The sequence below is a fragment of the Mixophyes fleayi genome, chromosome 4 (genome assembly GCF_038048845.1).
Source record: "Mixophyes fleayi isolate aMixFle1 chromosome 4, aMixFle1.hap1, whole genome shotgun sequence".
NCBI lineage: Eukaryota > Metazoa > Chordata > Amphibia > Anura > Limnodynastidae > Mixophyes > Mixophyes fleayi.
The window spans coordinates 47,575,595-47,602,473 of NC_134405.1; the positions used below are offsets into that span (position 1 = coordinate 47,575,595).

Genomic DNA, 26,879 nt, shown 5'->3' on the forward strand with positions numbered 1-26,879 from the left:
TGTCTATTTATTACTGTCCACATAGTTTCACAGAGCCTCTATGGTGCTGGAAACCCCTCATTTAAGAGGAACCCAAAATACATATAGATTATAGTTCACTAGCTGTTACTACGTATCAGTAAATATTGACAACAATTTCAGTGACTGGGTTGTGTAGTTTCCAAAGTTCAGTGTATGATTACTGAAAGGGGTCTTTCACCTATTGAGCTGGACTGATCTACTAGGGGGAATACAGCGCCTCCCACGCAGACACACATCTGGATCCATCCAAGCACTGGGCTGCGCTTCTACACGGCATTTTACGGCTTTGAGTTGGCAGTCCGCCCATCCCTTTAAGAGCTCTCCCGAATGACAGCACACATCCCCCAGTAGCCAGTCGGAGGTGAGTTATCCACTGCCTTAAAGAGAATTCCATTCACTCTGCCAATCCCCGTTCTCTCGCTGCTGTGACGCCGCCTCCCCTTTAAAGTGCTACTCCGGCCACTGATTTGTAGTCGGAGGTCAGAAAGTGACCGGAGTAGCAGCTATGTCCCGATCCTGCGCTGCGTGTGCGCTGCTGGGGCTGCTGCTCACCCTGCTTTCGGGGAGAAGCTCCGGCTACTTCCCGGAGGAGCGCTGGAACCCAGAGTCCCCCGTCCGGCCGCCCACCGTGCTGATCACCCTGCTAGCCAGGAACGCCGAGGGGTCCCTGCCCGAAGTTCTGGGTGCTGTGGACCGGCTGAGATACCCCAAGGACAGAATCTCGTTGTGGTGAGAGTCAGACCTGCTCCTATGCAACACTCCCACATTGTACTGGTGTGACTGCCAGCAAGCAGAGAGCTCTGCATCCTGCACTGGAGGATGGAGAGATACATATCATCTGTGTGCTGGCAGGGACTGCTGTGACCTGGGCACTGATGGGAGTGTACACGTACATACTGCAGAGGAACAAGTAGGGACAGCTGTTATATAGGCACTAATGGGGGGGGGGGTAGACCTACATATTGCATGGGAGCAAGTAGGGACAGCTATGGCCTGGGCACTAATGGGGGTAGACCTACATATTGCATGGGAGCAAGTAGGGACAGCTATGGCCTGGGCACTAATGGGGATAGACCTACATATTGCATGGGAGCAAGTAGGGACAGCTATGGCCTGGGCACTAATGGGGGTAGACCTACATATTGCATGGGAGCAAGTAGGGACAGCTATGGCCTGGGCACTAATGGGAGGTAGACCTATATATTGCATGGGCACAAGTAGGGACAGCTATGACCTAGGCACTAATGGGGGTAGACCTACATATTGCATGGGAACTAGTAGGGACAGTTGTGACTTAGGCACTAATGGGGGGTAGACATACATATTGCATGGGAACAAGTAGGGACAGCTGTGACTTAGGCACTAATGGGGGGTAGACCTACATATTGCATGGGAACAATTAGGGACAGCAGTGACATAGGCACTAATGGGGGTAGACCTACATATTGCATGGGCACAAGTAGGGACAGCTATGACCTAGGCACTAATAGGGGTAGACCTACCTTTTGCATGGGCACAAGTAGGGACAGATATGACCCAGGCCAGTGCTGGCTAACCTGTGACACTCCAGGTGTTGTGAAACTACAAGTCCCAGCATACTCTTCCAGCAATAAGCTGCTATATTTTGGCAAAGCATGCTGGGACTTGTAGTTTCACAACACCTGGAGTGTCACAGGTTAGCCAACACTGACCTAGACACTAATGGGGATAAACCTACGTATTGCATGGGAACAATTAGGGACAGCTGTGACATAGGCACTAATGGGGGGTAGACCGACATATTGCAAGGGCACAAGAAGGGACAGCTGTGACATAGGCACTAATGGGGGGTAGACCTACATATTGCATGGGAACAAGCAGGGACAGTTGTTCTATAGGCATTGATGGGGTTGGGGGGAGTAGACAGACACATATTACCTGTGCAGAAGCACAATGATGCCCCTAAATCAAATCCAGTGTGATTTTGTGATATTAATAAGTTACATACCTTATTCAGTATATACATGTGTATCGATGGCTCATCAGCAAGCCTTATGAAGAGATTCCTTAAAAACAATGCCTGAGGTTACTGTTGCAGCTACACAGTACACACCCAGACAAGCATCCCACATAAAACTTAAATATCATGTTACCACATGGCTCCAATATGTTTACTTATTCTAGAATAGCTGTGCCTTCACAACACATGTGGCCTGTAAACCTGGACATGTGCACATGTAGTATGACAGCACTGTAATTAGTTCATGCGCCTCTGCATCCCGGAACTCAGTTTTGCTGTTTTGCCTTTTTAAACACTCAAATACAATTCTGAAAGCTACAAATACACTCCCAAAAATTGTGTTTGATATTCTCAGTACTATTCAATGAGAACAGAAGTGAATCCCTGATTATTGTTACGGAGTAGAAGATTTCACAACTGGGTGTCAATGCCGCTAGAAAAAGAGGGAAGTAGTAAGTACCGGTGCCTAAGACAGAGTGGCTTATGGGTAATTCCAGATCATCTGATGCAGTTTTCAATTACTTTTTGACCATAGGTTTCCCAATTTTGATTTCACTCGGTATACTTTATGGACTATATATAAATTTTGAATTTGATTTTATTTATTTATATATATATATATATATATATATATATATATATATATATATATATATATATATATATATATATATATAATTTAGCTTATAGTTTTGGATTTATAAGGGTTTGGACTTTTGAGAAATCCACAATTTACAGCATGCATGAATTATACATAAAACAAACAATTTTCTTCGTCTGGGTTTTGTATATTTAAATAAAAAAAAATCAACTTTATTCTGACTTTTCTCAGGCTTTAATTTGATATAACTTTCAACAATGAAAACTTTTGTACGTGATCTCATCTGGATCCATGTAATAGGCTTGATCAGTGTTCTAATGATAGGACTGAGCTTCAGCCTGCAACATAGAAAAGCAGTTTTCTGAGAGGTCTAATATTATAACAGCCTTATTCTCTTTAATGAATTAACATATTTGTAGTACACTGATTTGCTATTAGACTACAAAAATTGTGTTTCTTTTTTCCAGTGTTAGGAGTTGTTCACAGCAACAAAATCTTCAGCACTTCTTGTAAATGTTTCAAAACTGCACCTGTCAACTGAAAGCCACTGTTTGTTCATAACACTTTCTATCCTCTCCTCTTCAAATTTGTTCTTCAGCTGTTCCTTTAACCAATCAGTACCTGGACAGTTGTTGCATCCAACTAAATGGCACTCAAGTCATTATTTTTTTTGCTAGGCATACTATGTAACCCCTCCCATTTGATCTGTCACCCAATGCCATCTCTTTTAACTTTTCTCCACTTACCATTAGTTTAACAGACAAACAACAACAGAATGTGTACCACTTCCACTTGCTAAGACATAGTACATTAAGGGATCTGTTTAACAAGCTGCAATAGCCCAAAAATCCAGAAGAAACATCTGTTTTCTCCAGACAATGACTATTGCAGATCTTTCTTAATTTATGAAGGGGTTAACCCAGATGAAATCAGAGATTTGGTTGGTTACTGCAGTCACCATAAGACGCTATGGGGACTGATGTGAGTAATTCATCAGTCGGCGAAAAATGTTGCTGTTCACCACAACCTAACGCCATCTCAGGATCACTGGTTTTGCCTCTTCTATGGGGTCCAGTGAAGTTGGAAACGTAGAATTTGATGGCAGATAAGAACCGCTTGGCCCATCTCGTCTGCCCATGTTTTAACCTACGGTAACCTCAAACTCTATTTGATCATTGGTTCTTTGTAAGGATATCCTTATGTCTATCCCAAGCATGTTTAAGTTGCTCTACTGTAAAAGGGTTCACTGATTCCTCCGCCGGGTCAGATCACTACGCGCTTGTTAGCTGTGCATGCGCACTTTACTTTCTCCATTCGCTGGCGGGGAAAGACTCCCAGTGAAGTATTAAAATACTTAGTAGAGGAATGAGGTCTTCCACAGGGCTTTCAGACTAGCCCCAACATGGTAAGTAGCAGCGGTACTACATTATGCATGACTGCGATTTGCAGCAACACATAATGGGGCATATTCAATTAGCTTTCCGGTTCGCAGTAACGCGCGTTACCGCGGAACCTGCGCAGTATTGCCGGTAATATGGTACCACAATAACGCAGAATTTCGTGCGCAACCCTATGGAGTGCAAACGAAAATCCACGTTATTGCGGTACCGTGGATTGACTTCACGGCCCGTTCCGGTGCGATCCCGCGGACCGGAAAGCTAATTGAATATGCCCCAATGATTGTTACCACTGCTTAATAATAAGTAGACCTCTCAATTCATTTTAGGCACAGATATGAGTATTTTTGAATTTCACAATAAACAGAAATTGCTAAAAATGTTAAATCCCATTGAGATCCCACCTTCATCTTTGGTATGGTCAATCTTAAAACCTTAAGGAATTAACACAACATTTTTGAAGATATCCTATATTTATTTTTTAAATTCGTTTTCAAAGTTTTGAGCCTGGAACTTGAAACCAAGTTACGCGGTATGTCAGATTAAAGCCTGTTAATTTTGAACAAAATACTTTTGTTTTTATTTAGTTTTTTTTCTCATTAAAATATCTTAATTCTAGCCTGAAAAAGTTAGGTATTCTGTATTCTCGCAAATGGCAAAATTTGCATATTTTTGACACTTCAAACCCTGATATCAGAAACTAGATGAGAGAATAAACTTTATTTGTACATTTGAGAGCTTCTCTTATAGTACTAAATATGTGCAAAATTAAGAGAAAATGTTAAGATAATTTATTCTGGATCATGTGACATGACATCACCCTTATTAGTTAAATTTAAATCAAAGTCTGGTTATTAATGACGCTAAAAACTTGCCTGGGGGCTCAAATTCCACAATTCCAGCTCCTGTGTCCACTTTGGGACTTTAGATAAGTAACATTCTTTTCCAGTGTCCCAGTCACCATGAATAGATTTTATACGGTGATGAAAACTTTGTAATGTGAGTAAATTTTTATGCTTGATGTGCATGCAGAAGAGATAAAAGAGATTTAGGGCAAGATTTACTAAACAGCGGGTTTGAAAAAGTGGAGATGTTGCCTATAGCAACCAATCAGATTCTAGCTGTCATTTTGTAAAATGTACTAGATAAATGACAGCTAGAATCTGATTGGTTGCTATAGGCAACACTTCCACTTTTTCAAACCCGTAGTTTAGTAAATCTAGCCCTTAGGGGCATATTCAATTCCGATCCGATTCGCGGTAATGCGCGTTACCGCGGAAAATGCGCACAACTGCCGGTAATACGGTATCACAATAACGCGGATTTTCGTACGCAGCCCTATGGGCTGCGAACGAAAATCCACGTTATTGCGGTACCGCGGATTACGTTCGCGGCCGTTCCGGCGCGATCCTGCGAATCGGGATCGGAATTAAATATGCCCCTTAGTGTCAAAAACTACAAAGTATCAATCTGTTAAAATTGGGACTGTGTTATGGAACCTGATACTGTCGGCAGCTACGGTTCTCTACGACATTGGTTAGATCAGATGTTCTGGTAAAGAACGAGACCCTATATCTTCGTAAACCAGACAGTAGATCCATATTTAGTTGCTGTTCTGCGGGGCTGTTCCAGGAGAATGAAGCTATAGTTGCAATTATACATTGAAGGTCTGACCCATATTATGTGAACACCATCGCTAAATACAAAGGCATGCAACCTGGTACGATCTGCAGCTGCTCATCTTGTTGGATACAGTTACAAAAGGTTTTTGTGTGGGAGATACTTCACAGGAATTGGTTTTAAAGGATAATCTCAACCAATAGACACAACACACCCTGCCATATTTGTGCATTATGTGTTGTTATAATTGGAATGTGGATAAACATCTCTAATCCAATGCTGGTGAAGCACCGGTACTCTCATATTGCAGGGATATTTATGCCTTGTGGTAAGGAGGAGATAAATATATTCAGCTATGTACTTATTGTATGTCTAATCTTTACCTGCCTGTCTCTACTCACAGGGTTGCCACAGATCACAACTTGGACAACACAAGCGGCATTCTACGGGAATGGCTTATTAACGTGCAGAAACATTACCACCACGTGGAATGGAGGCCACAAGATCATCCCAGGTATAAGAAGTAATTGTCCTGTGGGTGTAACATTTTTAGTTCGGACATCCTTATGTGACGCCGCTTTTGTTAAAGGGGTTTCCTGGTTTTGAAGCCCCTGCTTAATAACTACTTCTAGTCCATTGTAGCAATTCTGCGGGGGCCCCAGAAAAACCTACCGCAGAGAAGTAGCCAGATGTATTATTTTATTTATTAAATTCATTTTCGGTGCTAAACAGCTAGAGTTATGCTATGGATCCGTCTGTTGGAGGAGGTGTTTAAACAACTAGACACCTGATTGGATGGCTTCAGGTCCCGTCCAATCAAGTACTGTGTTCAGTACACACCTCCATTCCCTGCTCAGAAGTTATGTGATCTGGTAGCTCTTCTGTAGTAAAGACTCAAGACCAGGAGAGGTTCACTAACACAGAAACCTTTGTCGCATATCCTCTGTAAATATTTCCAGAACCTTTTGTACATCGGTGTAAAGACACGCTATGGGGGGAATTCAATTCCCCCCCAAAGTACCACAGCAGATCAAAACCGTTTTTCAAGTAATAGGAGAGAGTTAGTCAAAAAGTATTCAGTTTTTCCTTATAAGCGGACTCCAAGGCTGTCCAATCACATTGGTTGCAAAATTTCTTTATGAATGTCCATAAAGAAATCAAGGATTTGTTGATCTTTTAACCCCATTGATGTTATGGATGAGTGGGACTTGTCATTTAGCACACAGGGGGGTCAAAGAAGTTAAAATTATACTTACCTGTTGACCACAGCTATTTCTTGTTGGTGGTCGATGGGAGAGGGGAATGGCTTAATGACATATGCAAGATTACATCATTAAGCCCCGCCTCCTCAACCATTGCCTAAAGAAAAATAACGAAGAGCCAGGGAATGGAGGGAGGGCACTAAAAGGTCTTTAACTTCTTCATCCTGGCACCTAGAAACTCGGGGGCACACTGGTTTGAAAGAGGTGCCCAATTAATAGTTATTATCTGGTGACTCCTTTAGTAGTTATTGTTTGGTGGTCACACTACAGAGCACATTAAGGAGCCGAGGATGTGGGAGGGTTTTTGTAATGCACAGATCTAACCTATCCTGGCACCTGTAGACTCAGGGGCACCCTTGTTTGAAAAAGGGGAATTATAATGTTCACATCTCTCTCAATCTGGCAATATACTCAAGGGTATGCTAATTTGATGTGGTAGGTTGTCTATTTTTCAAAATGGTATGCCCTTTAGGATAGCCATATATTTTATGCGTGTCATTCAAGACTGTGCAAACTAGAAAAAGAAAAAGCTTTCTTTTCAAGTGTAGATCTTATGACAACCTATGTGTGTATAATCCTACCTTTTGCTGTGTTGGAAAGGTTGATTGGTGCCAAAGCAAGAGCCACAAAGTATTTATTTGTGGTGTTTAAAAAAAAAAACCTTTGATTTCCGTTTATTTTCTTTCAGTTTTCTTGCAAACTTTTTTTTTTTTAAGTGACAGGTGATATAAGCAAAGTAATATTGTTTTCTGAAAATGTCTTCTGGAAAACAAAAACAGGGCATAAATTGCGTGGGTTACTCATATTGATGTTTGAATGTGTCCAACCCAAAATAGGCTCAGCGGTGAAGGGGTTAACTTTTCTGCCACTGAAATAGATCCCATGTCCCCTGCTCTGACAGCACTCTGCACAGGTGTAGCTAGCGATCGTTTGTCTTTCTGGACACTTGGGGAAAGTGATCTTTTTGTAGGAATATCAGCTCCCTTACGTTAAAGAGGGCCTTTGTGACGGGCAGGATATGCTGGTTATCTGATCACCGTGGTGCCTTGTGTGAAATAGGAAGACATTCTTACATTTAGGAAACTCCATTAATGGTCGCTGGAAGTATTTTATTACTTCAACCTTGGTGCCTTCGTAGTCAATTTTAATTGTGGTCTTCCATGTTTCTTTAATACGTGTTTTCTTGTCTGGGGGTTAAGGTGAATGCCCATGATTTAGTTTAACAAATGGTGTCAATATCACAAAGTCTTATTGTGAAACTATGTTTGTTTAACGTTCAAATGAAAGAAACAAAACCATGCTCATATTGTAACTTAGGTTTACCCAGGTCATCTCTTGTACAACGCAAGGGCACACACACACACTTTTGCATATATTAATACTTATGTCCAAAACATAGACCAGGGGGTAAATGTGCCTTTACAAGCCATCGCCCCTTTAAATTTTAGCTGCAAAGACGCCGATCTCCCGCGAGATGAAGAAACCGGACTTTGATACATTTACCCCCAAATGTCCAATAAATGACACACATTTGCAAGAACTGTAAAACTTAGGTGACAGATATAAAATCAGGCTATAGTGCCCAAAAATATTATATATGTTGCCCCAAAACAAATATAAAAGTTTTTTCAGATAGCTCTTTTATTTATTTTTCTTCCAGATGGTTTCAGAACGAGGAGGGACCAAAGCACTGGTCTCACTCTCGTTACGAGTATGTCATGAAGTTACGCCAGGCGGCTTTAACGTCTGCCCGAGAAATGTGGGCCGACTACATAATGGTACGTAATGACCGCCGGAATGTTGTTAGGTGAGGGGTCATGTCAGGATTATATGAGGGAAAGATGCCAAAACCTTGAAGAGGGACATTAAACAGGGGTTAAAGGACACATCACTGCCTGATGATAGTAATAGCATGAGTTTGCAGCAGGCGTTTGTAATAAAGGATTTCTAGTTTCACTAATAACACATATATTCTCCTTTCCTCACTTGTTTTGTGCCAACACATTCATGGCTGCTCTGGTCTAGATTGGGTTATGTGTTTGGTCTTATTGTTTAATCGGTGTTGTACGTGGAAGTATATTTCCCTTGATAGTGATAGATCTGTATAGAAGGCACCTAGAAGATTTAGTAGGGGAAATATACTGTTTTAGAAAACAGAGTCAAAGGGACAACGTTGATAAGCAGGGACCGTGCTCACTAATAAACATTAAGGGCTAGATTTACTAAGCTGCGGGTTTGAAAAAGTGGGGATGTTGCCTATAGCAACCAATCAGATTCTAGCTTTCATTTATATAGTACCTTCTACAAAATGACAGCTAGAATCTGATTGGTTGCTATAGGCAACATCCCCACTTTTTCAAACCCGCTGCTTAGTAAATCTAGCCCTAAGTCAAGGAAGACCCTTTTTCCTTAGGTTAATAAAGGGATACAGCCCCTGGTTTTATAGTACATCAATGTTGCAATACCATTGATGACTAAATTGGAAAATGCGTCTTAAGGACCAAAGATGGTGCATTTTCTGCATAGTTACCTAGGTTGCTGAGTGCCTGATGCCTCCCTTCATCTGGGCATCCTTCCCAAACCAAATGTGTGCATCTTTTGGTCCACGGCATCATTAAACTACAGTACATAGGTCATAACATTTTGATCGTCCTGCCTTCCCCTTCTTTGGTCTCTGTACTTGCAAACTCTCTGTCTGCTCCCACAGTTTATAGACTCGGATAACTTGCTGACCAACCCAGACACCCTAAGTTTACTGATTGCGGAGAATAAGACTGTGGTCGCCCCCATGCTGGAGTCCAGGGCAGCCTACTCTAACTTCTGGTGCGGGATGACCACTCAGGTGAGGTGGATGGTGTAGGAAATGTTGAACGTTTAGTGCATATAATATGACTTGTATGTAACATGTCTGGTCTTATTACCAGGTACTACAAGGTCTTATCACCAGTCACTACAAATCCATCCAAAACTGCTGTTATCACAGATGTCTCCAATATGTTTTACCAAATGATTACAGTGTTCTTGCTAGTCTGATCTAGATCCTATTTTAACTAGTGTGTTTTGTCTAAACACAGGGGTATTACCGTCGTACCCCAGCCTACATGCCTATCCGGCGCAGAGAACGACGCGGCTGTTTTGCGGTGCCCATGGTACACTCCACATTCCTTATTGACCTGCGGAAGGAAGCAAGCCAATATCTGGACTTCTACCCACCTCACCAGGACTACACCTGGTCCTTCGATGATATCATAGTGTTTGCTTACTCATGCCGACAAGCAGGTGAGTTAGAAAGCTGGCTCCGGGAGACCTAGGCAGTAGATGGAGTGATTAACAAAAGGGAAAGTTAAAGAAGATTTGTTTCTCAACTGCATCCTGCAGATATCCCAGACTCCTTGTGGTTCTCCGCTCTTGATCTTGGGTAGCTTGTGTTGTATTGGTGTAGCATGATGACATGTCATGAGAATGGTCTCTAGACGCTCACCAGTAATAGGAAATGTAGGTTCTAATACCAGACTGCAGGCTTCAGATAACTTTAAAAATATAGTTGAGGATTAGCTTTTGTTCATAGATTAAATCTCACAAGGACTATTAAAGTTAATTCATTTTAAGTTCAACATAACAGGTTTCGACTGTTACTACTTTATCACATTAATGAAAGCAGTCAAGATCTGTTGCTGCATAGCAGAGGGATGAAGTGGTTGGGTTTGCTGGGTAGCACCAGCATCTGTACTCTGAACTTTACGTGACTTTATTTCCAACATTCCGACATGTCCAATATTGAAAAGCATTCCGATAACGCAAGTGTTCATGGAAGGATATGTTAAAGGAAAAGCATACTCTTTTATAAGTTGTTTATGTACACAGGTTATCCTGCACAGAGAATCTCTTTTATTTTATGGGAGCGGCCATGTTGTTTGCTTGGTTGAATTATATAATGACTGTGTTCTTTGTCCCACTCCTCCAGATGTTCAGATGTTCCTCTGCAATAAGGAGGTTTTTGGCAATCTCCCTGTTCCCCTTCGCGCGCACAGCTCTCTGCTGGATGAAGCTGACAATTTCCTGCACACCAAGCTGGAGATAATGGGTGAGCTTTCCACGGTTGCTCAGTGTTGAGGGATGGATCTGAAGAACACGGCTTTCTGACTCTTAAAGGGGATGTCCACTCTTAGACATCGTTTCACCTTAAGTGTGTAGACGCCCATCCACTTTGACTATGGCCAGAATAGGCTTCCTCAATTGGTACCTCTACAGTTACGTTATGATATCTACAGCCTTATCGCAATATGCCCAATAGCTAATGAGAAAATTCTGAGAGGGAGAGGTTGTCCCGATACCCCGAGGTAGGGGCAGTGCCCACTCTATCCTCGGGGAGAGGACGCTATCTATGGACTGTCCTGCTTGCCCTCTGGCATGTCAGCAGCACCCTAAGTACCATTACCACTGTGTCTGACACACTTGAGCGGGCAGCCAAATCTTATGTTCTTAACCTTAAAGAGTTTACATTAAGTTTAAACGAATTATTAAACAATCACAAGTAACTGTATAAATGCCACATAAAAGGCTATAAGACTAAACGCACTAAATAAAATAATAAAGTAGTACAATACACAGTAACACAAACATAGGGGATATACTATAATAGTTTACCAGTGACCTGGTACCATAGTGGCAATTCTTCTGTTAGGAGATCCAGAACGTTAACTTGCTACTGCTGCTGAAGGCCCAGATCACCCTTCTTTAGATGGGCAGAGAAAGTTGCAGCTGTACCAGTACAGCAGGAGCTGTAACCCTAAGTCAGAACTACGCTCCAGTTCCAGTCACATCATTTCAGGCCAACCAACACTTTAATCCCCAGCCAGCCCTTAATTCAACCACTGCCGACCCGGGGTGGAACTTTAAACTCCCCTCATTTCACTCTGGCCCCCCTGGGAGAGGGTTGGTAGACGCCCGTCTCTTGGGCCCCACTGGAGGGTGTGTTGTGTGACGGGCTGGCCAGTAGGGAGGGCATTGTCTGGCACCTGCTGGGAAGGGCTCTTGCAGGTGTGGAATGGGGCTCTCCAAATTAGCTGTTTCTCAGGGACACTGTACCAATCAATCATTAAAAGCATGTAGACACATCATCGTGTCTCTGACGAGGTAGAGATTCCTCTACCTTAGTAACCGGCAAAGCTCAGTGGCTCTTTGTGGTTAATAATGTTTGCTGAAGCCTTAGGACCCCTGGGCAGTGGGTGTGGATCAATCAATAATTAAAGTGAAATTACATAATATTTTTGTTTTGCGGCCCCCGATCCCCATAGGGAAATCAGAATATCTGCTGCTTACTCCTTTTCATAGCCTGTAAGGTATTTGTAACGTCCTTCCTGTACTCTGGCATCGCTAGCCCACCCCCTGTTCCGCCATAGAGAGTGCAATAGGCAGACACGTCTAATACTGCATATAGACTTGTATGTATTCCATTCCCCAGCACATTTTGCACTTCAGAGTTGAATTTAGGTCCAATTCTGCATGAGACCCACAGTGATCAAATGACAAGAGCTGCATCTCTTGAACTGAATGGAACACACCTAGTTGTGCTTATGTGGACAGGGCAGATTCTTATAATGGTAGAAAGATGGGCGAATTGTATCAATAAAAACGAATAACAGACCTGAAATACAAATGTATCATTTTCAAAGTCTCAACATGGTAATGCCACTTTTTTAAATATATTAAAATCATGCCCCATGTGGCATGACCTCCAATCAGAAAACTCACAGTGAGCATTTTGTTTTTTGTGTTTTTTTGGCGTTTCTTAGCTCAGTGTTCATATTATGTAATATTATCTACTCACGCTCTCACTATTCTCTCCTACCCTTGATTGACCAATTAGCGGTTTTAGAATACATAGGGCATTTAGGGAGAAATAGTGTAGGATATTTAGCGTTACTACCATCAGGGTTCTCACGCTGTTCCCTGAGTCTATTTAACAAACACACCTTGTTCTCATATACAGACCTCTAGGAGACTTACTATCAGAGTTAGTAGATACAGGACAAACCTGAGATTCTCTATACCAGCGACCACTAGGGGGACTGCTTCTAAAGGTTCACTGGCATCTCTCCCAAGTTACCCTTTACTATTTAATAACCAACTATACAAATAGGGGCTTACTCTGAAATATTATTCAATCTCCTAATAATTTTGACTATGATATATTAGTTAGTCACCACTATAACCCTTATCAAGGGGTTTATTTTGATCTACAATGGCATCCTTTTGATCCTATATATCGTTTAAGATACCTAGAGGTCAATATTGTTAATAGGGAATTCTTCTTTAATAGTGTAATTTCTATATGAACTCATCTATATCAATTCACTGAGCTAAGTTTGCAGTGGATCTGCAATTTTAACAATTATTGTTTTGTTTTTTGTTTTTAAATATTTCGCTAGCTTTGGGGTTTAGGATGGAATGTTAATACACAATTTTTAAGGCATATCATTAAAAAATTAATTTTATTTTATTTCATATACATATTCATACATCGTCTCTGAGTGCCCCTCAGTCACCTACTTTTCCTCTCTTTGACACTTCATTATAACTTTGGTGTATAGGGTGCACCGCTCAGGATGTTTTGTACCATAATTCAATCATCCTGATTGATAGGCCATAATAATTAGAGCCTATTATTAGACTTTGTTATGAAATATACCTAGTGCGGATATCTTTTCTTCTCCATAAACTTATGTGGACAGGGCAGATTCTTATAATGGTAGAAAGATGGGCGAATTGTATCAATAAAAACGAATAACAGACCTGAAATACAAATGTATCATTTTCAAAGTCTCAACATGGTAATGCCACTTTTTTAAATATATTAAAATCATGCCCCATGTGGCATGACCTCCAATCAGAAAACTCACAGTGAGCATTTTGTTTTTTGTGTTTTTTTTTACAGTTTTCTGTTTTCAATGTTTCTACTTTCTTTTGTCATTTTTGTTTTTACTAACCTGTTTTAATAGCATTTGTACCAAAATCAGATCTCTTATTGGCTCTTGGGACAAAGATTGGCGTCTTAGTTGCACAGAAAACCATTGTTTATAATCTCTACCTAATCACATCAGTAATAGTTGTTCTCTCTCCTGTCCACAGTGAAGGGTCCTCCCGTTGAGCCAACAAGCTTTATATCCATATCCCCAAAAGTCCCAGACAAGATGAACCTGGATGAGGTAAATACAGACTTTACCAATGCATCGGTTCTCCCTCAGCGTATCTGTCTCCGATTTTACCTTTTACTTCCTGGTCTTAACCCCGGGACTGTAAATCTTTCAGTCTGAAAATGGGTCGAGCTATCCTGAGACTGTTTACAGTTTGGAACCATCCATAAATGTCCTCCAAAGCACACTCTACAGATAATGCATGTGAGCTGAGAGGATTAGATGTTGGGCGGCAGAGATGTACCTCCTATGGCTTTATTATTAAACTATAAAGGTTTTCATGCCACCATCAGGGGTAATGAGGCTGATAATAGCTACTTTCACCAGTTGGTAGAACACTTATGACTTCTGGTTCTCACTTCTCCACAGATCTTTCTCATTAACCTGAAGCACCGGCAAGATAGAAGAGACCGTATGAAGAAGACACTTTATGAGCTTCAGATTGACTTCAAGCTTGCTGATGCTGTGGACGGGAAGTGAGTTGTGAGCATGACCCATGTTTTGGAGAATGGTGTATTGACAAGTGTTTGAGTGCTGCAGGCTATACTGTAATTCTGTATGCACTGTACAAGCTGAATCATGCTCCAACCAAAGGCTGCCACAGTCATAATAGATGAGAAGCCCTTCAGGTAGTTCAGAAATAGCTGAATAACTGTTATTAGAGCTGTATGGCCGTATCACACTCCTTCACTTCTGCCCAGTAGACTTTACAGCAGTTAATGTAACTAAAAAGTCCCGTGCATCCGTGAACCTGGTATATATGCGAGATATGTTCAAAAATCATTTCTTCTGACGATGATCATCATCAGCTATTTATATAGCGCCACCAATTCCGCAGCGCTGTACAGAGAACACACTCACATCAGTCCCTACCCCATAGAAGCTTATAGTCTAAATTCCCTAACATACATACATACACACATAGAAGAGAAAGAGAGACTATGGTCCATTTGATAGCAGCCAGTTAACCTACTAGTATGTTTTTGGAGTGTGGGAGGAAACCGGAGCACCAGGAGAAAACCCACGCAAACACGGACAGAACATACAAACTCCTCACAGATAAGACCATGGTCATGAATCAAACTCATGGCCCCAGTATTGTGAGGCAGAAGTGCTAACCACTGAGCCACCATGCATGGAACTAAACTCTGGAGGAAGGGAATATTGATCTGTAAGATAGGGTGAATTGGGTGAACCTTTCCTGTAATTTTAGGAACAACTGTTTTGTCTCGATAATAATGCCAGATTTTATTACCATATTCTAAGTCACAGACTTAAATGGAGGAATAACATATCTGGATAAGCTTCCGCAGGCTTATTATAAATGTATTTGATGTGTATACTTAGAGCAAAGCACTATCTGGTTGTGTACTACTGTGTACATATTTTGGGGAGTGGGGGGAAAAAAAAGGTTTAGCTTTGTTTTTAATAAAATAATCAATTCATTTTGTTTTTTGTAAATGCCCTATCAATTCAAAAGGAGCAGCAGAGCCGTAACTAAAAAAGTTAGCGCCTGGGGCAAGAAAGAAAACAGACGCCCCCTTGCCCTCAACGAAATTAGTCTAAATTGGTGGTTCTGCTCACACACTGGCTCTCTCTTTTCCGGGTTAGGGATAGGTCCGCTTTAAATTATAACTGGCTGTTTGTGTGTGAATACTACAAAGGAATAATGTTCTTATGATTTATTTTTTTTTTGATAGTTTTTTTAAATTAAAATGATGACAACCTTGTGTGCAGACATGAAAGACCTGAATGGCCTTGTGCTTATTTTTCACTGTTTTATGTCTGTTTATTTCCATGTCTGTTCTGCTGTTAGGTACAAGAGCTTCTTCTAGGACACTCCATTATCGCCACCCAACTAAAATGTTTGTGTTGTGTGAAGTTCTTTAAAACAGGAAGTTGGGTTTGCACAGGGAAAAAAATCTCCTGCAACCTTTGCAGCCTTATGATTTAGATCTCCTTATCTGATAATATTGTGAACTGTGAATGTGTGATTGTTTTATATAGGCATTTTTTGGCTTGGTGATTCTGTAATGTCCTGTTGTATCTTGTGCCCAGATGTCTCTGTCTACAGAATAGCCTCCATGTGTCTGACAGGAAATCCATGCACACCAATACGGTTGTGTTACTATGGCCTGTTCGTTACAGCTGGGAATCTGACCTGTTTGTGACCTCAGAGGGGGTTCAGAGGAATGGAGCACAGCCGCTTGGCTGTACCTGGAGAGATTTCCTCTCGCCCTGGGCCGCGCTGCTTTCCGCTGTCTGAATTGTGATCTTCCATCTCCTCCTCCTCCTTGGAGTAATGTCTTAGAGATTCTGCTTGGTGTTTGGCCACTTCTTTGGCAGGTGTGGTGTCTACTGGAGCATCTGTTTTCCTATGTGTCCTAGGTCCTGTCTTCCCTGACACAGCCCACTCTACCCTGCTATGAGCCAACAACCTGTCTTCCCGATTTGAAATCCAGAACAATATACACACATTATGCACGGAACATTACACCCTAATAGCAAGGTGTGACTGCTGGACATCTCATACATTTATTGCAGTCAATGTTCTCCTTGTCAATAACTCTTAATCAGTAACAACATTAAAACCACCAGCCTAATATTGTGTAGGCCCCCTTGTGCCGCCAGAACAGCTCTGACCTTTTGAGGCATAGACTCCATAAGACCTCTGAACGTGTCCTGTGGTATCTGACACCAAGACGTTAGCAGCAGATCCTTTAAGTCCTGTAAATTACAAGGTGGGGCCTCTATGGGTCAGACTTGTTTTTCCAGCACATACCACAGATGCTCGATAGGCCTGAGATCAGGGGAATTTGGAGACCAAGTCAAAACCTTGAACACTTTGTCATGTTCCTCAAACCATTCTTGACCAATTTTTGCAGTGTGTCAGAGAGTATTATCCTGCTGAAAGAGGCCGCTGCCATCAGGAAATACTGTCGCCATGAAGGGGTGTACTTGGTCTACAATAATGTTTAGGTAGGTGGTACGTGTCAAAGTAACATCCACATGAATGTCAGGACCCAAGGTTTCCCAGCAGAACATTGCCCAAAGCATTACACAGCCTCCACCAGCTTGTCTTCTTCCCATAGTACATTCTTGTACCATCTCTTCCCCAGGTAAGCGACGCACACGCACCCGGCCGTCCACATAATGTAAAAGAAAATGTGATTCATCAGAGCAGGCGACCGTCTGCCAGTGCTCCATGCTCCAGTTCTGGCGCTCACGTGCCCTTTTTAGGTGCTTTCAGCGGTGAACAGGGATCGGCATGCTTCCAACACCTCAACATCAGAAACTAACTGTTCACCTGTTGCCTAATATATCCCATCCCTTGACAGATGCCATTGTAACAAGATAATCAATGCTATCCACTTAACTTGTCAGTGGTTTTAATGTTGCGGCTGATCAGTGTATACAGTTTGCACAGACTGAGAACTGCACCCAGCAGCCAAAATAAGGGGAGCTGGTACTGGAGATTACTCTGTATTAACGAAATCTGGGATGTCATTAAGGCTATGCATTGTATTTTGTGGACTCCCGCCCCCATGGCATATGATTAAGTGGTATAGTTATAAAGTCTCTCTGGTCTCCTTATGTGACGTACAGAACACAAGGTTGTACACAGTGCTCTTACTGGTACATCTCTGCTCTTCTGGGCTCGCTGTCGCCTCCTGGTGGAATTACCATGCCACCAAAGCTGCTGACGTGTCCTATTAGAAGACCTTGTGCAATGCATGTTTCTGCAAAGAGTTCTCATGAATTCTAGTGAAAGAACAGGCTTCCTATCTACTGTAGTGAAGTAACGCTGCATAAGAATAGAAGTGAATAGTGGTACAGGGTTCTGGCAGCTTGCCTGTGTCTGCTCCTACTGTTTTTTTTTCCAGCTTACAGTTTTGCTGCACTGATCCTTATTTTAATATGTTAATAGTCTTTTAGGCTTTATTTTTTTTAAGTAAACTAGGATTCGCCAGGAGAGGCCTCCATGCAGCACATGATGGCGTTGGAAAACTGGAGACCAGTGAGCAGAAACTGCATCCTGTGGCTTGTGATAGTCACACACACACACTTCCCTTCCTATCTCTTCCTCTTGCACAGAGTTCTCAGCAGTCAGCAGAACTAATCCCTGGTTTCCAGCCAGGAAACTCTGTCTCAACCACAGAATTTTGTGTCGATGTGCTGATCTCCTGCTCAGTACTGCCCGTAGCAGAAACGTACTGAGCTGTGGCTCTCCCGTCTGTCCAGCTGTCGAGGCCGCCTCCTCTGGGAGCTCCAGCTGCTCAGCATTCCGGGAAGAAAATAGCCCATCCCTATGTCAGTTTAATTAAGGCGTCCGACACTATCCAGTTTCTTCAAAGTGAAACTTATCCTGCTGTGGTAACATTTTATAATATAACATTGTTCAATTATGCTTTTATGTTGGAGTCAGAGGTTGTAAGTGGAGGTACCGACTGTTATATATTGTGTATTGAACATTCTCCTTCCTGGATATTCTCTTAAAATTCATGTTCCAATGAAACCTTTTGTATGACAAGTAAGGCGACGGTGGTACTCCCGTGTCTGAGAGATATAAAGCTGCTCTATATTCTACTTTATAGAGCAGTGTTGGCTAACCTGTGACACTCCAGGTGTTGTGAAACTACAAGTCCCAGCATGCTTTGCCAATATATATAGCAGCTTATTGCTGGAAGGGCATGCTGGGACTTGTAGTTTCACAACACATGGAGTGTCACAGGTTAGCCAACACTGTTATAGAGTGTAATTTCCTTTTGATCTTTCAAGACGGTAACCTTCAAGCTGTTTGACACTATGCACCACTGTGTTTTATGGTTTCTCCCTTCTATGAACAGACCCTGTGTAAGCTGTAACTGTTTGTAGGAAGGATCATTGGCCTTCAGGTGGGGGGATGTAGCTGAGAACATTCCAGGGGATCCAGCAGCTATTTACTCTTCATCCTCTCTGGAGGCTGACACATGTCTGGGAGAGATTTCTAACCGAGGGGGAGGGGGGAGCATTATCTGTATTTGCCTGCTCTACAAGATTGACATGGATAATAACCATGCTGTGGGTTATATAACAATTTGCATAAAGATATTACAGCCTGTAGCAACCAGTCTGATTCTCCCGGTCACCTAGTACATGTTAGTAAACAAGCTTCTGATTGTTAAGGGTTGCAGCAGGTTTGTGTGCAAAGTACACTGTTATTTAGCAAGCAAAACCTACATTGCTTTACATGAGGTAGCAGCTTTTCTTCTATATTGTCTGTGTATTCAGAAAGTCTGGTTAGAGAGGTACCTATAAATGCCACTTGTGCTTTTATTATGCCTTAGGACAGTGGATCCCAAGCTTTCTCAGTTCGAGGCACCTTTAGGGTTTCCATAATTTTTTCAAGGCACCCCTAATCCAAAATAATTACCAAGTAGTCCCCACCTCGCTTACCACCGGCCCTGGCCGCGGCACCCCCGTGAGATCACGGTGGCACCCCAGGGAGCCGCGGCGCACAGTTTGGGAACCATTTTCTTAAGGTAAATGACTGAAGAGGAGACGCTGCTTCCTGAATGATGTGGGCTTAAGGATCTTCGTCGGATACACAGCAATAAGCCAATATTTGTCTCTGCTTTATACCTTTACTTTTATATATAATAATATTTTTTTTCTCTCTGAGAGTGAGGATACCAGTGCACTGCTCTAGACATCTTAAGTCAGCCTTCAACAGGATTTATACACTGTTTCTTTGGGGCTGGCCTTTGCAAATGTGGGACCTTGTATGATATCCATTGCAACCCCAACCCCCTATGAAACTGGAGGGGATGCGGTTATTGACATAGAGGGTGTGGCTGAACTCATAGAGGCCTGGCTAGTGCCTAACAAACTCTAAAAGTCCTCCATAATTTAACTCTTATAAATTTATACTGTAGGCATGTACATGATACAAATGAGGAGTTTGCTTAAGAATACAGAATCTAATGATCCCCCCCCCCACTTGCTTTCCTTCTCTGAACCGCTGACCAACAGCTAAAAGTAAATTGACCCTCTCTGCTCCCCCATAGTCATTAATAATCTTCTATGACTCCCCGGGCATAAATATGTAATTTCTCTCTATCCCAACAGGACGCTGAATGAATCTCAAGTAACTGCTATGGGTATAAAAATGCTCCCTGGCTATAAGGATCCATATCATGGGCGCCCTTTGACACGTGGAGAGATGGGATGTTTTCTCAGCCACTACAACATCTGGAAGGAGGTGAGTGGGGTAGATTATTGGAAACAATGACTTTAGGTGGTAAGCTCTCACGAGCAGGGCCCTCCTTTCTCTTGTATTCCTGCCTGCTCCCTTTGTCTACCTGTGTGTCCTCTCCCCTATCTCCTGCATGTTCTCTGTTACTCATTGTGTCTTATGCACTCAGTATGTTTCTTGCTGGTATGCTTCCAGTATGTCCTCCTTCTCTGCCTCGTATGTAATCATTGCTGTATATTTACCATTCTCCGTTGTAATAATAATGGCTTTGGATGATTTGATTTAAAGGGGTTGCCCACCTACAAGTGACTCACTGGCAGGTATTGGTCTGCTTGCATTTTGTATCTTATTTCTAGCTTCCTTATCTGCCTTTCTACCATGTCTTTATATCATCAGGCAGAGTTGTTTGTTTGTGCTGCCCTTGGATATGACACACCGCTGCTCTGTGGTTACACTTCCATCTAATGCAAAAAGCAGAACGAAGCTGTGTTGTATCCTACAGGAATAGAAATAATACAAGACTTGTTCATAAATGAGATGCTGCTTGGATACCCTCTTTATCATGGAGTCGGGTCAAATTCGTTTCTGCTTGTTCCCGTAGGTCTCTGAGCGCTCCCTTGGGGTCTCAGCTGTGTTTGAAGATGACCTGAGGTTTGAAATCTTCTTTAAGAGGCGACTAGAGAACCTTTTGCAGGATGTGGAGAAAGCTCAGCTGGACTGGGATCTCATGTGAGTTTGGTGGTGGATAGACAAGAGCCGTTGGGAAGTTATTGTATGTAGAGTGGGGCTAACATGGCATTAATATAATGGGCTTTAGTGTCACCAGATAATGGGTGAAGGTCTTTGGTTTGTTTTTAAGAAATGTTGGACAACATAGTCCAAATCTCATGTGATAAGGAAAAGATGTTTTGCTATGTCGATCTTAACACGGTTTCAAGAAACTGACTTTGTTTTCATTACTTTGACTGATTGAGTGTTATGTTTTAGCTGACCTGTTGTCTCCAGTTCCTGTTTTCACATGGGGAAGTTGTCTAAAGTGTAGACATCTTCTCCTGACCTCCAGACAAGTTTCTCTCTTGCCCTCATCAGATACCATCTGTTTTTCTTAGACTGATCTCACTCACTGATTTTTATGTAACAAACAAAACAAAAAAGTTCCAATGATGTGTGTCTGGCCAGCAATAAGGTCGCCACATAAGGGTTGGAATCGGACTTTCTGCCAAATTGTAGAGATGACTGGCTCCATTTTCTCTTGCAGTTATCTGGGCAGAAAGCGGATGCAGGTGGATGAACCGGAAGAGTCTGTATCTGGCGTCCGTAACTTGGTTGTTTCTGACTACTCCTATTGGACACTTGGGTACCTCATTTCCCTGCAGGGGGCAAAGAAGCTGCTGAATGCTGAACCTTTGAGCAAGATGCTTCCTGTGGATGAGTTTCTGCCGGTCATGTATGACAAGCATCCCATGTGAGTGTCACAGTTACTGTTATATGACATGCCACACCGTGGCCCCACGCACCTCTATAATACACGCAGCCTGACACCATCTAGTGAACGGAGGCGAGTGTCAGAATGTTGTGTAATGTGTAAGGTCAGGGTGCGTTATTTAGTGGCAAGGACACAGATGGTGATAAGTATCACATGAAAAGGGTTGGTTAGTGAGGCACTCTAGTCCAATTTATAAAAACGATATTTATTAGTAAATTGTATTAAAATCAGATAACCAGGCATCAAAGAAATTGGAAAATTGATTAAAAGTAAAGAGAAGTGATAAAGATTGAATAATAAGTGTTGAAGATATAAAAGAGACCCTTACAGGAAGCCGGTCACATAAGTTAATATTGTTGTTAGTAATCCTTATGTATGAGGATAGTTATATATAGTATATCCTTTGGTATTGGTTCTATATTATATCAATTAGAGCAAAACCAATTCCCAAAAAATGTATTTTATTAATGTGTTGTGTTTCCTCATACATTAGTCTAGTGCATCCACTCCAATAGAATAGTCACAGCACCTATAATAGTAAGCACTTTGAATACAATTACTAAAATACCAAATACCAAAATAATGACCCCACTGAGTGCTGACCAAGAGTTATTATTTGTATAAGGATATAGTGTCCCCTTGTTATTGTACGTGTCTCTATTTCATTCTAGTATACCCCATTTAATTCCTATTAAACATAGGAATTGCACATAGAACACCTTAGGTAATCAGAGAGGGAAGAGGAAAATAGTTTGTGCCATAGAAAGAAAAAATCCCTTGTAATAGCATAACGCTAATATCGCTAATCGTTAATTGTTGGCACAATCTGTCCCTATTAAGTCCTCTAGGGTAGCGTCATACTATATACTCCTAAAATATCACATCATTCTAAGCTGTTATTTAGATATAGACTAACTTGGAGTTCAGCACCATCGCGGCTATGTCCCGCTGACCGGCTCCTCACTTCCGGGTCTGTGACATCATGCATCACACATGACCTGATGTATGTTTCGCCGTGTAGGCTTACTCATGGGAAATTGATTTTCCCATGAAGGAAATGAGAAAAATAGTGCACAGGATAAAGGGTGTAAACCATCTGATGTTTAATTTGGAAGTTGATAAATGATAGAATGTGGTTGCTCCATTTTTCACAAGAGATTGGAGAGAACTTGACGAAACCATGGACGCTGCTTGTGATGTGTGAGTACATCAGGCTAGTAGCTTTCAGTTCGGATAAGAGGAGCTGAGCAGAGTAATTCCTACTGGGCAGGTGATCCTTGTGGAATGTAAATATAAGTATCTTCCAATGCCACAAAAGCTATCTACCGCACGTATTTTTATTGGTATAGTGGAACAAAACAAAACTAAACAGTCTAAGCTCACATGGGTTATAGAAAGTGTGAAATAGTTAAACAGAGATTGGGATATTGTCAATACAGAAACAGATATATAGAATCTTAACCAGCAAAATGTAAGTTGACAAGAATATATTCAAGTTCATTTAGCATGAGCACTCGCGTGCTCGGTCATCTACACTCAACCTCCTCATAGAGGCCAAAGCGTAAGGAGAATCAAACCAGCTACCCCAAATATTTTCATATTTCCGTAGGGCCTTCCTACTGGTATAAACGAACCTTTTGTGACCTCTCATCATCATCATCATTATTTATTTATATAGCGCCACTAATTCCGCAGCGCTGTACAGAGAACTCACCCATATCAGTCATATAATTAACAAGCGAGATCCAATTACGAATCGTAGGACTCATAGAGGCCAGCCAGAGCCTGGCTATGCTAACTTTGGCCATCATAAAGAAATGTAATATATATATACTTGCGTCAATTTATTTACCCTACCTGAACCTATAGCTGTCTTCATACTCTATATACGTAATTCTCATCCTTTTTCTCCAGCACCGATTATACTTCTCATTTCTCAACGCGGGACCTTCAAGCCTTCTCCGTGGAGCCTCTGCTGCTGTACCCCACACACTACACCGGAGATGAAGGCTACATTAGTGACACGGAGACCTCTGTGTTGTGGGACAACATGACGGAAACCACTGACTGGGACAGGGAAAAATCCCGAAAGACCCAACAACAGGAAAAGCTGCGCAGTGAAGCAGTAAACACCCCATCCCTCCGTTCCCCCTTTGACAGTGCTGCCCGAGATGAGCTATGACCTTAAAGTTGTCTATGACCATGACGCAAGAGGAACATTCCATCCAGCGTCTGAGTTCTTTGTGTAGAGTATCCATTTGAATACTGATGGTGAGGCATGGGGCCAATGGACCATTTTGGGTGACCTAAGGATGGCCTTTGCAGATACTTGCTCCCACACTCATACCCCTCTCCTAAGTGAAGTCTAGTGGAACATCCACAACAGACATCAGAGCTGTCTCTGAGGGAGACAAGTGAAATGGTAGGGCCTTGGCTCTGGGTTAATTAATAATAATAGTTATTTATATATTTACATGTGCGGCTGAAACAACCTCCATCTGTCCAGTCTAGGTAGATATAAAACCTGACAGCTGAGCTGTTTGTGAGAAAACATTAAATATGAGAAATCTCATTATAGAGCTAAAGTGACCGACTGACTGGAAATGTTTGGGGTCTGGTGTACGTAATGACAATATATTATAGAGATCTGAGAGAACTTGAGGAAAGCAGATAGGCCTAGATTACCTTCACCTTGCTCAGTGATGTCACCAGTGGGCATGGTCTGAGGTAAAACAAAGTTCAGTAACTTGCTTGAGATCTCACAGATGTCAATAATGGCAATAATCAAAATGCATATTTTACAATGTACCTGTATACTAAATACAGTGGAGTGCCTTATGCCTTGGTGATGTCACCGGCTCCTAGTGAATAGATAGACTACATTCTCATAAACATTGCATCAACTCACAAAATGGCTGCCGGTAAGGTTCTCTGCGAGGCCACTGGTTCATAGGGAATTGATCATACTGGTTCAGCTTACTAAATGGCTGCCTCCATTGTGTGCACATGTGAATTTCATAAGTGTATCCTTACTCCTGTTTTATCTAGATTGTGCTTATATCTTCCTTCCTTAGTAAGTTGCAAAACAATTGCTGGTGTGACCGTTTGTGATGACTCTTACTATAATTGTCAGTTTTATAAAGCAAAACGTTTACTTGAATTCTACACTCCCCTTATGTATAGTAAAGTGGGTTCCCCATTCATCGCTGTTACCAGAAGCCAAGGCCTGGCTTCCATTGGACCTCCTGATTCTGAAGGACTAATTCAGAGCAGGCCAGTGAGTAAATGTATCAAGCTGCGAGTTTCCAGCGGGTTTAAAAAGTGGAGAAGTTGCCTATACAACCAGTCAGATTCTAGCTGTCATTTTGTAGAATGTACTAAAATGATGACTATAATTTGATTGGTTGCCTTAGGCAACATCTCCACTTTTCAAACCCGCCGGAAACTCGCGACTTGATGCATTCACCCCCAGATCTTCTCTTCCTGGAGAGGGGAACGGCCCTCCCCTATTTCCTACACATAGGAGTAGGGATCAATTAAAACTGGTCAACACATTTTAGGTTGATAACCTTGACAAATTATTTATTTAGCATTTTTGTTGCTCTTGTCTAATTGGAAGATTTCACCATGTTTATGGATATTTAATCATTGTACCTATGTTATGATTGTTTGGAAAGTGAGTCCCACTGCTGTTCCTTATTTTCATAAAAGCTTTTCATTGAATTGACTTGAGTTGGCCAATCTACAATATGCAAAGAGGATGTGCATGACAGACATGCATCTGACTTCCCTAACCAAACACAACCCCAGACAGGTTGGCTGTCCCCAATAGCCGGATGCCACACAGTAACAGAAGCATATAAATGTCTACCAGTAGTCAAATGTCCATAGCTGAGGAACAGGATAAACTATGGCAGGGCTGAGTCCAGATGTAGGCAGCAAGACCAGAGACTGGGAGCTGGAGACACAGTAGAGAGGTCTAAAGACAGGCTGAAGCACTGGTCACACGCAGCATTCCAGCTGAAGTAGAGGAAACAAGCTTAAAGCAACTGCTGCAGCAGGCAGCAACGGTAATCAGTCAGGTATAGTGTCTGTAGCTGGGTTGTGGTAGGTAACGGTAATCAAGCAAAGATTCAATACTAAAAGTGGATTTAAATTCCCTGTAGATTGCAGTTCAGCATAGCCAGCTGTAGGTGGCAGAAATACTTACACCTATCCTCATCTTCACCATTTATTTATATAGCGCAGGGCCGTAACTAGGGCTGTGCGACAGGGGCGACCGCCCAGGGCGCAACACTGAAGGGGGCGCAATTTAGGAATATTTTAGGTTAATTTGGTTAAACTTGAGGGCTAGGGGGGCGGCATTTGTCTTTCTCGCCCCGGGCGCTAGAATTCTGAGTTACGGCTCTGATATAGCGCCACTAATTCCGCAGCGCTGTACAGAGAACTCACATCAGTCCCTGCCCCATTGGGGCTTACAGTCTAAATTCCCTAACACACACACACACACACACACACACACAGACTAGGGTCAATTTGTTAGCAGCCAATTAACCTACCAGTATGTTTTTGGAGTGTGGGAGGAAACCCACGCAAACATGTAGAGAACATACAAACTCCTCCCAGATAAGGCCATGGTCGGGAATTGAACTCATGACTCCAGTGCTGTAAGGCAGAAGTGCTAATCACTACGCCTACTACCAGTTCTTATTTGGCCAGTGTGCAGACAGTCACTTTTTCGCATTGTGCAACATCAAGCGTAAGTCATACATAAAAAGTATGCTCTCCATCTTCCCTGCAATTGCCTAACATAAATGACCTGTAATATAACTAAAATATTTTTTTCTTAGAAAATGTATTATACACAACAAATTACAAACTTATCTTCCTTTTACAGTAGTGTCAGACGATCAAACTTGGCTATCTAGAGGAAGTAAAAGTCGTAACAAGGTTTCCGTAGGTGAACCTGCGGAAGGATCATTAACGTTGAGCTTGGCTGAAAAATACAGCTAAAAAGATTTGGCATTAATCTCCTAAAGATAGTCCAATTTTTTTCTTTTTT

General features: G+C 42.0%; 1 protein-coding gene across 1 annotated transcript; it reads left to right on the forward strand.

Annotated features, from left to right (window-relative positions):
• The first annotated feature begins 416 nt into the window (after positions 1 to 416).
• On the forward strand, positions 417 to 25,540 carry COLGALT1 (collagen beta(1-O)galactosyltransferase 1). Its single transcript, XM_075206882.1, has 12 exons — positions 417 to 750; positions 6,042 to 6,152; positions 8,561 to 8,678; positions 9,608 to 9,742; positions 9,975 to 10,179; positions 10,865 to 10,984; positions 14,032 to 14,108; positions 14,466 to 14,572; positions 20,205 to 20,337; positions 20,933 to 21,060; positions 21,590 to 21,796; positions 23,732 to 25,540. The coding sequence occupies exons 1-12, from the start codon at positions 527 to 529 to the stop codon at positions 23,997 to 23,999; spliced, it is 1,833 nt and encodes a 610-aa protein (XP_075062983.1). The 5' UTR covers positions 417 to 526; the 3' UTR covers positions 24,000 to 25,540.
• The last annotated feature ends 1,339 nt before the right edge of the window (positions 25,541 to 26,879 follow it).